The sequence below is a fragment of the Pseudorca crassidens genome, chromosome 5 (genome assembly GCF_039906515.1).
Source record: "Pseudorca crassidens isolate mPseCra1 chromosome 5, mPseCra1.hap1, whole genome shotgun sequence".
NCBI lineage: Eukaryota > Metazoa > Chordata > Mammalia > Artiodactyla > Delphinidae > Pseudorca > Pseudorca crassidens.
This window is the reverse complement of record NC_090300.1, coordinates 37218829-37233246: the sequence shown is the minus strand read 5'-3', so window position 1 is coordinate 37233246 and position 14418 is coordinate 37218829. Positions and strand designations below refer to the sequence as shown.

Genomic DNA, 14418 nt, shown 5'->3' with positions numbered 1-14418 from the left:
GGAATACATCAAGTATCAATGGTGTTCCCATAACAATCAGGAAGAAGACAAGAATGCCCACACGCACCAAAGATATTTGACATTATTTTGTAAGTGAATGCAGAAAGATAAGAAAAATATTTTAAAAATATATTGGGGAAAGGAAGAGATTAAATTGTCATTATTAGAAAATGGTATTATTGTAAACCTAGAAAATCAGAGACCTGACTTTAAAAAAGAAGTCATTAAAGCTCTTTCTTTTGGACTTCTATTCAAACAGAAATATTTAAGCAGGTGCACACTCCATACAAAGCTTTATTTAGATAAGTGATTTTTCATGGGGAAAAATGGGTCACAACTTCAATGCCCACCAGTATGGGGATTATAAAACACTGTACTTCTATACAGTGGACATAACTTAGATTCAACTAATAAATAGAATGAGACAGGCATATCTATTTCTACTGAAACAAAAAGGTATATCATTGAGGAAGAATAAAGCACTGGCAGGATTCTGTTGAAAAAGTATGAAGTGTGTGTGTGTAAATATTTGTGAGTGTATGCCTGGAGACATATCTGGAGAGCAGTAGAGTCGCTCTGTTTGGCTGAGTACCTAACAATGATGGTTACTGGGAGGATCTGCTAGAGCAAGGTGAGGGCTTCAAGCTGTTCCCCCTCCCCTGGGAGACTGGCAGGCAGCAACTCTGCAGTACATTTTGGGAGGGCCCTGGAGGTATTGAAATTGCATCCTGGTATCTCTGTTGCAAGGTTATTACGTCGTGGCAGTGGTCAAGAAGTCAGATGCTGACCTCACCTGGGATTCTCTGCGAGGCAAGAAGTCCTGCCACACTGCAGTTGGCACTTCTGCAGGCTGGAACATCCCCATGGGTTTCATATACAACCAAACTGGGTCCTGTAAATTTGGTAAGTGTGCTCTGAGCGGTGGTGCAGCAGCCCCTTCCTTGGGCCTGTGCCTGTGTAGGGGAGAAATTCAGTTCAATGAATGGCATAAGTGGATGGTGTGGACAAGGTCTGGACAGCCATGTGAGTGAGCTTCACATCTCCTTAGCAGGACTCCCCTTTCTCCTCTCCCATTGCTTCTGAGGGGAGTGGTTCGGCCCAAAGGGCAGATCTCAGGGAAATACGCTACTCTTTATGTCTTTCAAATCTGGCTCAGGGAAGAGACCTGGGTTGCAAAGCAAGAGTGGGTCATAGGGGGGCTTCCCTGGTGGCGCAGTGGTTAAGAGTCCGCCTGCCGAAGCAGGGGACACGGGTTCGTGCCCCGGTCTGGGAAGATCCCACGTGCCGTGGAGCGGCTGGGCCCGTGAGCCATGGCCGCTGAGCCTGCGCGTCCGGAGCCTGTGCTCTGCAACGGGAGAGGCCACAACAGTGAGAGGCCAGCGTACCACAAAAAAAAAAAGAGTGGAATGTAGGGGTGCACATGTGATATGTGTGTGTGTTTGTGTGTATGTGTTGTCTTTCCACATAAACTGAATAGGCTGCTTTCTTAATTGAAAACCTTACACCAGTAAGTTTTGAGTGCTTTAGCTTTCACTTTCACCCTCACCTCTCTTAAATTTCCATATTAGTCGTTTCAACAATGCTCTTGCCAATACCTAAAAGGCTCCTGCTCCCCGGAATTCCCCAGCCATCTGACAAATCCGAGCCCTGCAGGAACCCTGTCACCTGCTCTCTTGGCCCTCTGCACCTGATCAGCTGAACACAGCTGGAGAATGTCGCAGGGCAGAGCAGTTCATTCCATGGAGATGCTCCAGCTGCTGACCCCAGCGCCCCCTGCCCTACCCTGGTGCTCACGAGTACCCCCGCTGTTCCTCTGCTCCACACCCACACTTCCCAATAATTATCCTAATGTCCTAGCTGTCCGTACACTTCCATCCCACGCTTACCTACCTATCACCCTTTCTGAGCACATGATCTCATCTGCACCTGCAAGAGATACTTCAAACCCTCAGGAAGGTTCCCATCAACACCCCACCACCAAAGCTGGGGGCTCCTGCTGGCTGCACCTGCTCAGCCTCCCTCTACAACGCAGCCCATCCTCCTACCTGCACTTGACTGTGGGCCCTGCCTCGCCCCTCCCCAGAGCTGCACCCTCAGTTACTACCTCTTCCTCTGGTATGCCCAACAATTTCTTTCAGCATGTGAACGTACCCAGTGTCTTCCACCTTTAAAAACCCTCCCTCTCCCCACATTCCCCTCCAGCTCCTGCCTTCTCTTTCTCCCCTTTATGGCCAAACCTCATAAAATCATGGTCTCAGCCACTCACCCCACTCATGGCTGCACTCACTGCCCTCTGGCTCCTCCACCTGGTTCCACAGGGAGAACTCTGGTCAAGGCTACCGGGACCTCCATGTTGCTCAACTGGAAGGATGGGCTCCAGTCTGTGCTTCCATGACCTTTCCTGCTTCAGATCACCTTAAACCACCATCTCCTGGCTTTTGTGAAAACACACTGGCTTCTTTTTTCTCCTACCCCTACAAAGTCCCTTTCCCACCTGGTTAATAAATGTTTGAGTTGCTTAAAGCAACTTTTTTCCCCACTCTAAACTCAACCCCCAAGCCCTCACATCCATGCCTATAGCCTAGATAACGATCTAAACAAACATTATACGTACAAAGCTAGGCACATAGCAAGCACTAGATAAGTTTGCTGCTGTACGATAATTGTGTCTATATGCTGATAACTGTCAAGTTTTTGTCCCTGGCACAGATCTCTCCTTGCTCTCCAAACCTATGTATATTGAACTGCTTGTTTGACATTATCTAGTCCAGTATTTCAAAAAGTACATTAAACTCAACCTGTACAACATGGAATGCATCATCTCTGCCGATCCTGGCCCTGCTCCAGAGCTGCCTAGCTTGGTGGAGGCCCCCCACAGTCCATCCACTGGCCCCAGCTGGAAATGAGTCTGCCAGCCACCACACACCTGTCCATCACCAGTGATATCAGCTTCTCCTCCTTCCACGTAGCTCCTCCCTCCCCTTTGTGCTACTTCAAGCTGCCCTCATGTCCCCTGGACCCCTGCAGTAGCCTGCTGCCTACACCCCACATCTGTCCTGGCTCACCCTGCTGCTAGACCCCTGGCCCAACATTGTCTAAAGCCCGTCAGAGGCTCCCCATTTCTCTGCAAATAAAGAACAAAATATACACAAAGGTGTAAAATATCACATGTGGTCTGGACCCTGACCCCTCCCACTCACTGGACCACTGGGTGGTCCAGGACCGATGGCCTCCATTAAGCTCTCTGTGCTGTTTGCTCCCTCCCCCAACTCCTGCCCTAGGCCTTTGCAGATGCTGCTCCCTGTCTGGAAAACTCGTCCCTTTGCCCTTCACTTGGGTAATTCCTATTCATTCTTCATCTGTCCACTTCAGGCCTCTCCCTGACTCCCAGGTATGTACCAGGTTCCTTTATCTGTAGCCGTGGAACTATGTTCTTTTTCCCAGAGCACGGTGGGGAAACACGATGATAGGGAAACATAAATTCACTGGCGTGGTTACTTGAGTCGTGACTGTCACCACAGAAACTTGGGGTCCAGGAGGGCGGGGCTTGTGTGGTTTCCTCACCACAGTGCCCTGGGGCTCAGCACAGGGGTGGGCAGCTGGGCCTCTTGGGCCCCTTCCTGGCCTTTGAGTCATGATGGCAGACTTGTAAAGATGGACAAGGGCAGTAGAGATCGGAAAGCATACAGGACAGGTTCAACCACCTAGGACTTCCAATTTTGTCCACTCTCTTAGGGCTAAACCTGTGTCCACCCGTCCACACCACTGACCTGTGCCGGGACTGCTGTGATCTCAAAGACCCTTGTCCCAGCTTCAGCCAGGCCCCCTTTACTCTGCTTCAGCTGCAACCTTTTTTTTTTTAAATTCCATAAGCTTCTTGTTTCTAATCATATGGTACTAAATACCTGAGTGTGTCTTTATGTCACTCAGGCAATTTTAGGAACACAGTCTGAGGCTTTCTTGCCAACACAGGCAGGAAGAGCTGACCTCTCGTGTCCTCCTGCGCAGATGAATTCTTCAGTCAAAGCTGTGCCCCTGGGTCTGATCCAGCGTCCAGTCTCTGTGCCCTGTGCAATGGCAGTGGCACGCCAGCCCACACGTGTGCTCCCAACAGCCACGAGGGGTACTACGGCTCGAGTGGGGCTCTCAGGCAAGTAGCATCTGTCCACCACCTTTCGCTTTGGCACCAGCCTGGTGAACTTCCTGCCCTTTCACCTCTCTCATCATCCCACCATCTGGGTGCTGCATTTAGGAGGAGCCAGAATTAGAGAACAGAACTGCAGATTCCCAGGGGCCCTGAGGACTCAAGCCCAGCCCCTTCCTGGAGCACTCTTGGGCAGAGCCAGCGGACTCAGGGCACCTGGGGAGAGGCAAGACTGATGGACACAGGTCACAACCCTGCTTCTACTTTTGATCTGTTCTTCTGTGTGATTGTGGACAAGTCACAGGATCTTTCAGAGACCCAGTTTAAGATCAAAGGAAGGACACCGGCTACATGCTTCTTACACCTGGTTGAAGAGTATATTTAAAAACACATATTCCTGGGCTCCTCCATCCATTCAAGAAATATTTATTGAGCACCTAGTATGTGGCAGGCACTATTCTAAGTAGAGAGGTTAGAGCAACAGCAAGACACACCGTGGGGAGAGTAAGACAATAAATACTTAAAGCACAATCACTTCCTGACTGTGATAAGTGCTGGGGGTGGTGGTGGTGACCAAGGGGGGTGATATGGCAGTGACTCAGGGACAATCTTAGAAAAGGTGGTCAGGGAAGGCCTCAGGATCAGAGGGGCCATGTGAACTGAGGGTTAAATGTTGAGAGGGAATCAGGCCTGAGAAAATATGGAGAAGAGTAATCCAGGAAGAAGGAACAGCAAGGACAAAGGCTGGGGCTGGACAAATGATGCCATATTTGAGGCCAGAGAAGGCGCCAGAGTAGAGCATTGGGAGGGAGGGGATCAGGTGAGGGAGGAGGCTGGAGCTGCAGGCATTGGCTGTCTCGGTGCCTTGAGGGCCTGGCTAAGGAGGTAGAGTTAATTCTCAGTATGAAGGGCACCCTGTGGAGTTAGGGTGGTGTGGAGAACACGTGAGTCTCTAGAAAGGAGCCTTCTACTCATCACACTGCCAGACTGCTTCGTCCCTCCCTCTCCAAAGTTTGGTCACTTTCATAAGCCGTACATAAATTACATATTTTCACAGACCCCACTACAAAAATATATGCTGAACATTAAACCTAGGCTAAAATTGTTGAACTTCTCTTTACACTGGGAAGTACATTGGTATTAGGGTCCATGGTCCCATTTTGGTATGATTACAGTAGAATCACAGAGACCTAGAATTCTGTCCTCGGAGTTCTATCCAGAACGACAGAAGTTCCAAAGTGCAGACGAGCACACGAAAAACAATCTTAGCTCTAGACATCTCATCCTGCCCGCCACCACCTGCCTGCCTTTGCACGCCTTCTAGTTTCCCGGCTCCACCATTCCTACTGACCTGAGGTCCGTTGATCCTGTTCACACCCACCCTCATGTCCTTTTCCCCCTCCAGATGCAGCATACATTCCACAGCCAACCGTGATAATTATTCCCCTGGGCACATCCTCAAATGCCGGTCATCTCTCCTGGCTGAACCTCGACCTGGGTTGGGTGCAACATTCTACTTCGGTGCCAGCGCCTCCAGGCTGACTGGCCTCCCTTTAAAGTAATGCGAACCCAGCTCAGATGAGCCAGAAGTCTCTAGTCCGTTACTACCCCACGCTCCTACAAGACCATTCCATACTCTTTCCTCTCCTCAATCCTCCAACACTTCTTCCTCCATCTGTCACACCTTTGTTTCCTATTTCACCTGAGAAAATTGAAGCAATCAAAAGAGAAACTCCACAACGTCCCACCGCCACATCTGCCGAGTGCTGGCATGTGTGCGCCCCTGGACGCTGCCCTCCCTCCTTTTACTGGGGAGGAGCGGGCCATCTCCTCACCGAGCCCAGCCCTGCATCTGCAGCGATTGTCTCCGGCAGGCAGCCCGCTCAAGGGCGTTGCCCCAGCGCTCCTCCCCCTCTTTTCTCCTGTGTTCTCACATCTTATTCTCTACGGGATCATTTCCATCAGCATACAAACATGCTGCTGTTTTCTCACCTTAAACATAAAGAAATAAGTAAAACCTCTCTTGACCTCACTTTCCTCTGCAGCAGCTTTCCATTTCTCTCCTCTTTACAACAAAATTCATTGAAGGAGGATATTTTAATGTCCTTGCTCGGTTCACTTTCTCTCCTTTCAATCTCCCCAAAGCCTAGTTTAGGAATCTGTTCACCTCCCCCACCCCAACCAGTGGAGTTGGTTTTATTATTGTATTTAAATTATCTACAGAAAACATTCCTCCTTACCGTTGGCACGTGAGAAGACTACTCCCACCATACCTCCCCACTCCCTGCCTCCCAACCCCCTCCCCTGTATACCACCACCCACCACGCAGCTGAAACTGCACTTTTAAATTGCCAGGGACCTCTGTGTTGTTAAATAAATCCAAAGCCCAGATCACCGACACCACCGATCTCTTCCCCCACTTGCATACATTTTCTTCCCTGGCTTCAGGACCCCACACTTTCTTGGATTCCCTCCTCCCTCTCCTGTTACTGCATCTCGGCCTCTTTGCTGGCTCTACCTCATTGCCCAACCTGTACAAGTTGGTGTGCCCCAGGGCTCCAGCATTGGTCTTCTCTCTTCATGCTCAGACCTTGGTGGTTTTATCTAGTCTCGATCCATCTATATGCTGACAATTCCCAAATTTATGTTCCTGTTCAGACATCTCTTCAAAACGCCAGATGAAACTCCAAACGCATATATCCAACTGCCTCCTGGGCATGTCCACTTGGTTTCTAATCCGCAGGTCAAGTTTAAATGTCCCAAGCTGACCTTTTGGAATTTACACACTCCCACCCAAACCAGTACCTCCTGAGGTCTTCGCCATCTCAGTTAAAGGTAACTCCGTTTTTCCTTTAGGAAAAAGTCAAAGCCTTGGTGTGTGATAACTGTGTCTACTCTCTCTCTCTCAAACCCCACGCCTGGGTCATCATCAAATCATGTTAGCTCTGCCTGCAAAGGGTAACAAGAATTGTCCTCATCGCCCATCTCCAGTGATACCACCTTGATCTAAACCACCATCATCTCTCCCTGGATTATAACCCCCAACAGATCTCCATGCATCTGTCCTATCCTCCTCCCCCACTCTCGTTGCTGTGTTGTCTCAACACAGCAACGAGAGTGATTCTGTTTAAAGCATTTCTCTGCTTAAAGCCCCCCAGTAATTTTCCATATTACTCAGAGTAAAAGTCAGGGTCCTTCTTTGACCTGTGTGGTCCCTTTGAGATCTGGGAAGGCTCTGTGTGACCTCATCTCCTACATCTTTCCTCTTGTTGTCTCTGCTTCATCTGTGATCTTGGCGTCACAGCTGTTTCTTGAAGATATCAGGCACACTCCTGCCTCAGGGCCTTTGCACTTGCTCTTACCCCCACCTGCAGTGCTCCTTCTTCTCATAGCATCATGGCTAGTTCCCTCATTTCCTTTAAGATTTCTCAGGGAAGTCTTTCCTGGCCACTCTCTGATTTTACACACATACCCTTGCCAATATTTCATATCCGCCTTTCTTGCTTTATGTTTTCTTTAGCACTTTTTACTCTCTAGAATACTATACATTTTATCTGCTGATCTTGGTTCACATCTTTTTTCTTTAATAAAGTGAATGAGGACTTTGGTTGCAAGCGAAAACACCCATATGAACCATCTTAAGGCAAGGGCATATTTTAACAGGTGCTGTGGGAGCTTTCTCCTTGTAAGGGCTGAGACCTGAGCCTCAGGAGTAGCCAAGATACTTTAAGGCGAGGGTTGCCAGGTAAAATTCAGGTCATCCAGTTAAATTAGAATTCCAGATAAATGACGAATGAATTTTCAGCACTCTGCTTCTCCTCTCTCTCTCTCTCTCTCTCTCTCTCTCTCTCTCTGCACATCTGCCTCATTTCTCTTTCCCCGCAGGGTGGTTTTCTCTGTTTCTCAGTCTACACAGAGGGAATGTCTGTGACCAGCAGCCCCAGCATTGTTACAGGTCTTTAGTTATAAAGAAGCAAACACAGACCATAACGTATTAGTCCCAGGTCCCAGGACATAGGATTGTCAGCCCAGTTCAGGTGAAAGTTTCCCGCTCACATAACTCATGCTGTGAAGTTGCATCGTGAAGTTCCAGCTGCCTCTGCTGTGACCAGATGGATTAAAGCAGATGGGGGGGGGGGGTTAGTACTCAAAAAAGTAGTAAAGCTAGGTAGACCGAACAAACGCCAAGAATTTAAAAATAAAATTATACAAAGGGAATTTTGTTTTCTTAGGTATAAAAATAATATTATACTACTACTTAATATAGTAATGCTGTGAGCAATACAGGCTGGTTTATGTGAAAAATGACAAATAAATCAGTGGAAGAGAAAAAATTTCCAAGACAGGTACATGGACATACTATATTTAATCTAAAACAAAGATGACATTTCAGATCACTGGGGAAAGGATGAACTTGAGAGATCAAATAAAATGAGTACAGTGAACCTAGCTCCTGGATCTGGTGACCTGGGCGGGAGGAGATTCAATACTGAGTCAGTCCCCTAAGATGACTGGCAAGGGTCAGAGAGTCATGTGCAGGGGTGCTGATGGCAAGTGCGATGATCCTTTCAGGTGTTTGGATGAGTCCTGGAGAGAGGCCCATTGTTAAGGGCAGTGTGGGGTCAAGGCAGGGCTTATTGTTTGTTTTTACAAGAAGTGTGGAAGCTGATGAGAAGAGTGAAGAGGGTTATAGAAGAGAAAGAGGATGACTACAGTGGAAAGTGCGTGAGCGTGGGTGAGGTGCAGACCACCCAGGGAGGAGACTTTTGCTGGAGAGAGACCTTCCCTCCTCCTTTGTCCCTGGAGGGCAGGAGCGTGCTGGAGCCTTGGGCTGCCAGATTTGGCAGAAGGATGCTGAAAGGAAGCCCAAGTGATGATTTCTGTGTTTCCTCTGGGAAGCCAAAGCACATGTCAGAGTGTGAGTGTTGGGTAGGGGTGTGTGGAGAGACAGAGGTTTACAGGAAGTGGGAGAACGTTTTGGAGTCCATGCTCTATAGAGTTGAGGGGGTGCTGTCTCAAGCTCTATAGAGCGGGGGTGAGGGGGCACTGTTTCACACTTGAGCACAAATCAGAATCTCCCAGAGAGCTTGTTAAAACACCGATGGCTGGACCCCACCCCCAGAATTCCTGAGCCAGTAGGTCTGGGGTGGGGCCCGAGAACGTGCATTTCTAACTAGTTCCCACTGGTGCTGATGCTGCCGGTCCAGCCCACACTTGGAGAATCACAGATCTAGAGCAGAGAAGGGACAACAGGAATGCCCAGGTGAAGTCAACGATCGGGAAGCTCTGGTTTACCTCACTGCCGAGGTGCAGACACACCTGAGGCAGACGATCAGGCTCTTTCAGGACTGAGACGATCAGGCCAGGGTGGAGGGCGTGGTGTTGAAGCAAGGAAATAGAGCAAGATGGAGAATTGAACGGAGTAGCTGAGCCTAGCTAATGATAGAGGGACCCGAAGATTAGGAGAGAGAGAGAACTGGATCAATTCCAACTGATTGAATGTCACAAAACTGATTTTTAACGCGCTCAACATTTCTCACAAAGAATGCACCTTAGGGCTTCCCTGGTGGCGCAGTCGTTGAGCGTCTGCCTGCCGATGCAGGGGACACGGGTTCGTGCCCCAGTCTGGGAAGATCCCACATGCCGCAGAGCAGCTGGGCCCGTGAGCCATGGCCGCTGAGCCTGAGCGTCCGGAGCCTGCGCTCTGCAACGGGAGAGGCCACAACAGTGAGAGGCCCGTGTATCACCAAAAAAAAAAAAAAAAAAAAGAAAACAATGCACCTTAAACACACAGAAACATTTTTCAGGGGATTAAGCATGAAAAATATCTCATGATGCACATTAACTTTTGTTAAGGCTGAGTAGACATATGGATGTGATAGGACTCCTTCAGAATCACATCTTACGCTGATTTTAATCTCTGATGTGTGTTTTGATCCAACCAGAGAATTATCCTTGGATATCCCTATTCATAGGAGAACACAAGCAGCTCTTGTGGAGAAACCAATCAGTGTTTAAAACAAGGAACCAAACAATAGGTATCTACAACAGAATCTAAATAAGCAGACTTCTATTTTCCCACGGCATTTCCCCTTGAGTCCCCAGGGACAGCAGGCATCACAGGAACGTGTGTGGTGTAAGTGGCCCGGGGTAGGGCTGGGAGCTCCCAGTGGTTCCCTCTTGGAGCCTCTCCCTCCCACTCCTGTAAGTCCTCCTTGCTGACCTGACCCTCTCTGTGCAGGTGTCTGGTTGAGAAGGGAGACGTGGCCTTTGTGAAGTATCCCACGGTCCTGCGGAACACTGACGGTAGGCGCCTACGCTGTCCTTTCCTTTCTCGGAAAACTCAGAGTCCTTCCTGGGAAATCATTCCCCAGATGGGCAAGGGGGAAGTTTATTAACCCCATCAGACTCTGGTGACTTCGGTCTAACCTTTTTTATTTAGGGAATGAGAAAATTCTTCATGTCTGGGCAGACTTGACAGGGTTGGTTATCACATTGGTCTTGAACTCAACTGACAAACACACAGCTGCCACAGTCCATATGAGCACATCTGGCTGTCTTGATTTTTAGGCGTTCAGGATACAAGTTTTTGTCAGCTATGTGTATTGCAAATATCTTGTCCCTCTCTGAAAAGGCTTGCCTTTCACTTTCTTGATGATGTCTTTTGATAAACATTCTTCATTTTAGTATGGTTCAATCCATCAATCTTCTCCTTTCTGCCTAGTGCTTTTCAGGTCTGTTGAAGAAATCTTTGCCTTTAAGAGAATCTATGAGTTTATGAATGTTGCTCTTCTGCTTTATTGTAAAGGCTTTATTGGTTTTTTTTGCGCCTCTGTGATTCTCCCAGGCACTGGTGGTCGGTCACACCCCCCATTGAGGGTGCCTTGACCAAAGCTGTCAGCTGTAGCCCGTCCACCTCCTCTCTCTCCCCAGGAAAGAACCCTGAAGCCTGGGCGAAGGATCTGAAGCAGGAGGACTTCCAGCTGCTGTGCCTCGATGGCACCAGGAAGCCTGTGACCGAGGCTCAGAGCTGCCACCTGGCCGTAGCCCCAAGTCATGCTGTGGTCTCAAGGAAAGATAAGGCGGATTTTGTCCGCAGAATGCTCTTCAATCAACAGGTGTGGGAATTCAGTCCTCATCCCCGAAACGAATGCTTAGGTTACTTGCAGAGCTGCACAGGCCACATCCCAGTCGCATGCCCTTTCTCCCTCGGCAGTGGGCCCTGACTCTGATGAATGCGGAAGGCTGGCGGCTGCGCTCACTTCTTGCTCTGGGGCTGTCTAGGATATCACAGTGGACTGGAAGAGTCCCAGACGCATGGGTATCTCAAGCGTCTCCCTGAGACTCACTTGACTCTCTAAGCAGAGTCGTGGTACCTCTTGGGCTTGTTCTGTCACAGAAATAAGGGAGTTGGCCCTGTGCCCTTCACAGTAGGCTGGGCTACATGTGGAAAAGGCAGAACGGAGGTTACTCTGTGTGACCTAGGGAGGATCCCAGTGTGTTTCCTGGACCTGGGTAGGCTGAGACTGTTTTGGCTTCGTGAAAGTCGAAGAGCCAACATTCAGACAACTCATGACCTCTACAGGCAGCCAACAAGGGATGACCCTATGAAGTAGTGGCTGTCTGAATCAGATGATCTTAAGGAAACCCAGAGCCTTGTCTGCCTTTTGCCCTAGCACACCCCATTCCTGGAGGAGCCCCAAATGAGTCATACATATCTTAGCACATTCTGCCCACACATCCCAGTTAAAAGGTGATGACCCAGGGACAGGTGGAAATACAGAGGCTCTTGGTCATGGACTTTTGAAGGGATGGGTCCCACACAGAGCAAGCTGTCACCTGGGCTACAAGGAAAGTGGACAAAAGAAGGGGGGAGGGGCAGGAAGCGGGGGAGGGGCAGGGTCAGTGCCTGGGGCAGGTCCAGAGAACAGAAGAGGCAAGGTAGTAAGGGCTCCGGCCACAGGAAGACATGGAAGGATGACCCAGAGAGTTGAAAATATCTGGCAGTGATTGGTTGGGATAGTGATACAGCTGTGAACTTGGAGCTCTTTCTATTTAGCAGTTGCTTTACATACATCATCTCAGTATTTAGCATAATTACCTCCATATACAAATGAGTAAACTGAGGTTCACTGAGCTCCGTCAAGAATTTTCTTAATGTCACTCGACAGGAAAAGCTAGGGCCTGGATTTGAACGCAGAGGCCATGCTTTGTGCCATTTTACTACGGTACCTCCTAAGCTGTCTCTGTGTCCCAGGTCTCCTAGGGCCTGGCGCTGAGCAGTCCAGCAGACTCGGGGCTTCTGAAGCAGAACACACAGCTCCATGCTGCCCAGTGCTGCTGGTCACTCGCTGTCTGTCTGTCTAACCCAGGAGCTCTTTGGAAGAAACGGGTTTGAATACATGATGTTCCAGCTGTTCAAATCCTCAAGCAAGGATCTGCTCTTCAGCGATGATACAGAATGTTTGACTAACCTTCAGGACAGAACAACTTATCAAAAATACTTAGGGCCAGAGTATCTTCATGCTATTGCTAACATGAGACAGTGCTTACACTCTGGTGAGTAGAATAAACACCAAGGAGCAATAACGTGGGGGTCAAAGTAAACATGTTTGTCTTAAGGACGACAGTGTGCCAAGCCTGGGCCAGTACGAATAGGACACAAAGATTAGGAAGGCTTGCTCCTGGCCCTGCAAGAGGATTCAGGCTTACCAGGGAGGCAGTCAATTAGGCCACAGTATAAGACACTAACTGAAAAGGCCAAATCATTTGAAGGAGCCAGAGAGTGCAACAGAACTGAAGATCATTTGGAAATTGAACTTGTTTACATGTATATTTCCATTTTTTGGCTAATAGAATGAAAATGTCTGTGTGTGGGAGCACTTCAGTGTAGGGAGGAGGTTGGAAATAACACATACATACCACTCATAGTGGACCAATTTTCAAAGATTTTAAATAAAATGTATAATTAATATTAAAATAAACAAGTGTTGTTAGCCTAAGCAGGCCACCTCTACATATATACATATGTAGAAGTGGCACTAAGTAAGTCATTTCTCTCTATTTCTATGTACTATAGACATGGCATAGCTGCCTCAAAAAAAATAAGTTGGAGAAATAAAATTAGAGCTGGAATAATCAAATTATTGGGAGTGTGCCTGAATTTTTGTTAAATTATATCATGTGTTAGAGACGTGGAGAATAGGAGGAGAGGAAAATGTAGATGTTTAAGGATAGCACTGACATCAGTTAGAGGAGAGAGAGAGAGATTTTTTAAAAAAAATCTTCATTACCTACCATTTACTTTTAGAAAATAGGAAGAGCATCATACTTAATAAGCACAGGTAGTACCTGACGGTCTTTCTCTTATGTTACCTCTCACAGAACTTCTGGATGCCTGCACATTCCATGGAAATTAAAAATTGATCCAAGTGGGCAACCGCAGAGATGCTCAGAGCCTGCAAATCCAGTGGGGCCACATTCTCACTTGTCTGCATGGTGGGTCTGTGTTAATATCAGTTAATCTTTATAAGTGTGTCCTGTAACTGATGCAAAAAATAAAATGAATAAAAATTATTGTGTCTTTCAGAAAACTTCATGAAATGTTCTCAGATTTTGGCAGGGGCAGAAAATGGTTTGTTTATACTAGAATTGTGCTTCTGAATTTAGTATGTTTTAAATTATATCTTTTTTTAGACCTCTACCATACTAGCTCAACTTCCCTCCCTACTGTTTGATGGTTTTACCCACGAGTCACTTAAATAACATTTAAGCAATAAATCTGTCTGAAGGGAGTCTGAGTGTGCAAAAAAAGCATTAGTGTGTGCAGTATCAAGGACTGATAAGGAATGAGTTTCTGCATTTTGAAAATATATTTGAGCATTTAAAATCCATAATGTCAAGCGGAATCAAACTCCTGATCAGATTAATTGAAAAATATGAAAATTACCGCAAAAATCTCATCCTACTACCTTTTTGCAGTATATTTCCTAGAAGTGTGATTTACACTCATTTAAGTCAGTTTCTTATCAGAGATTTTGCCTTATCTATTATTACCATGATTCCAGCCTATGGTAGTGCCTCAATAAATGCTGCATGGGAACCCAAGTTATATATTGTGAAGTGTCAGTTTGGTGTATGGACTTCTGCTTCTGCCTGTGAATGAGTAACCAGTACAGGATTTGCTGTCCTTCCATAAACAACTAAAAAACTGGAAAAAATACATGAAACAAATGTTCTCAAACATTGGGCTATAACAGTGCAGGACTATGATC

The 14418-nt window shown here is 47.5% G+C and overlaps 1 protein-coding gene across 1 annotated transcript in view; it reads left to right on the top strand.

The window, feature by feature from the left end:
- The window catches only part of LOC137224814 (inhibitor of carbonic anhydrase), a 40780-nt gene extending 26577 nt beyond the window's left edge, over nt 1-14203 (top strand). Inside the window, exons 12-17 of the mRNA XM_067737772.1 lie at nt 748-903; nt 4009-4150; nt 10386-10450; nt 11078-11262; nt 12517-12703; nt 13529-14203. Coding sequence (XP_067593873.1) covers nt 748-903; nt 4009-4150; nt 10386-10450; nt 11078-11262; nt 12517-12703; nt 13529-13563 — 770 coding nt within the window. The 3' untranslated portion in view covers nt 13564-14203. The remainder of the gene's footprint in view (nt 1-747; nt 904-4008; nt 4151-10385; nt 10451-11077; nt 11263-12516; nt 12704-13528) is intronic.
- Nucleotides 14204-14418: the final 215 nt, after the last annotated feature.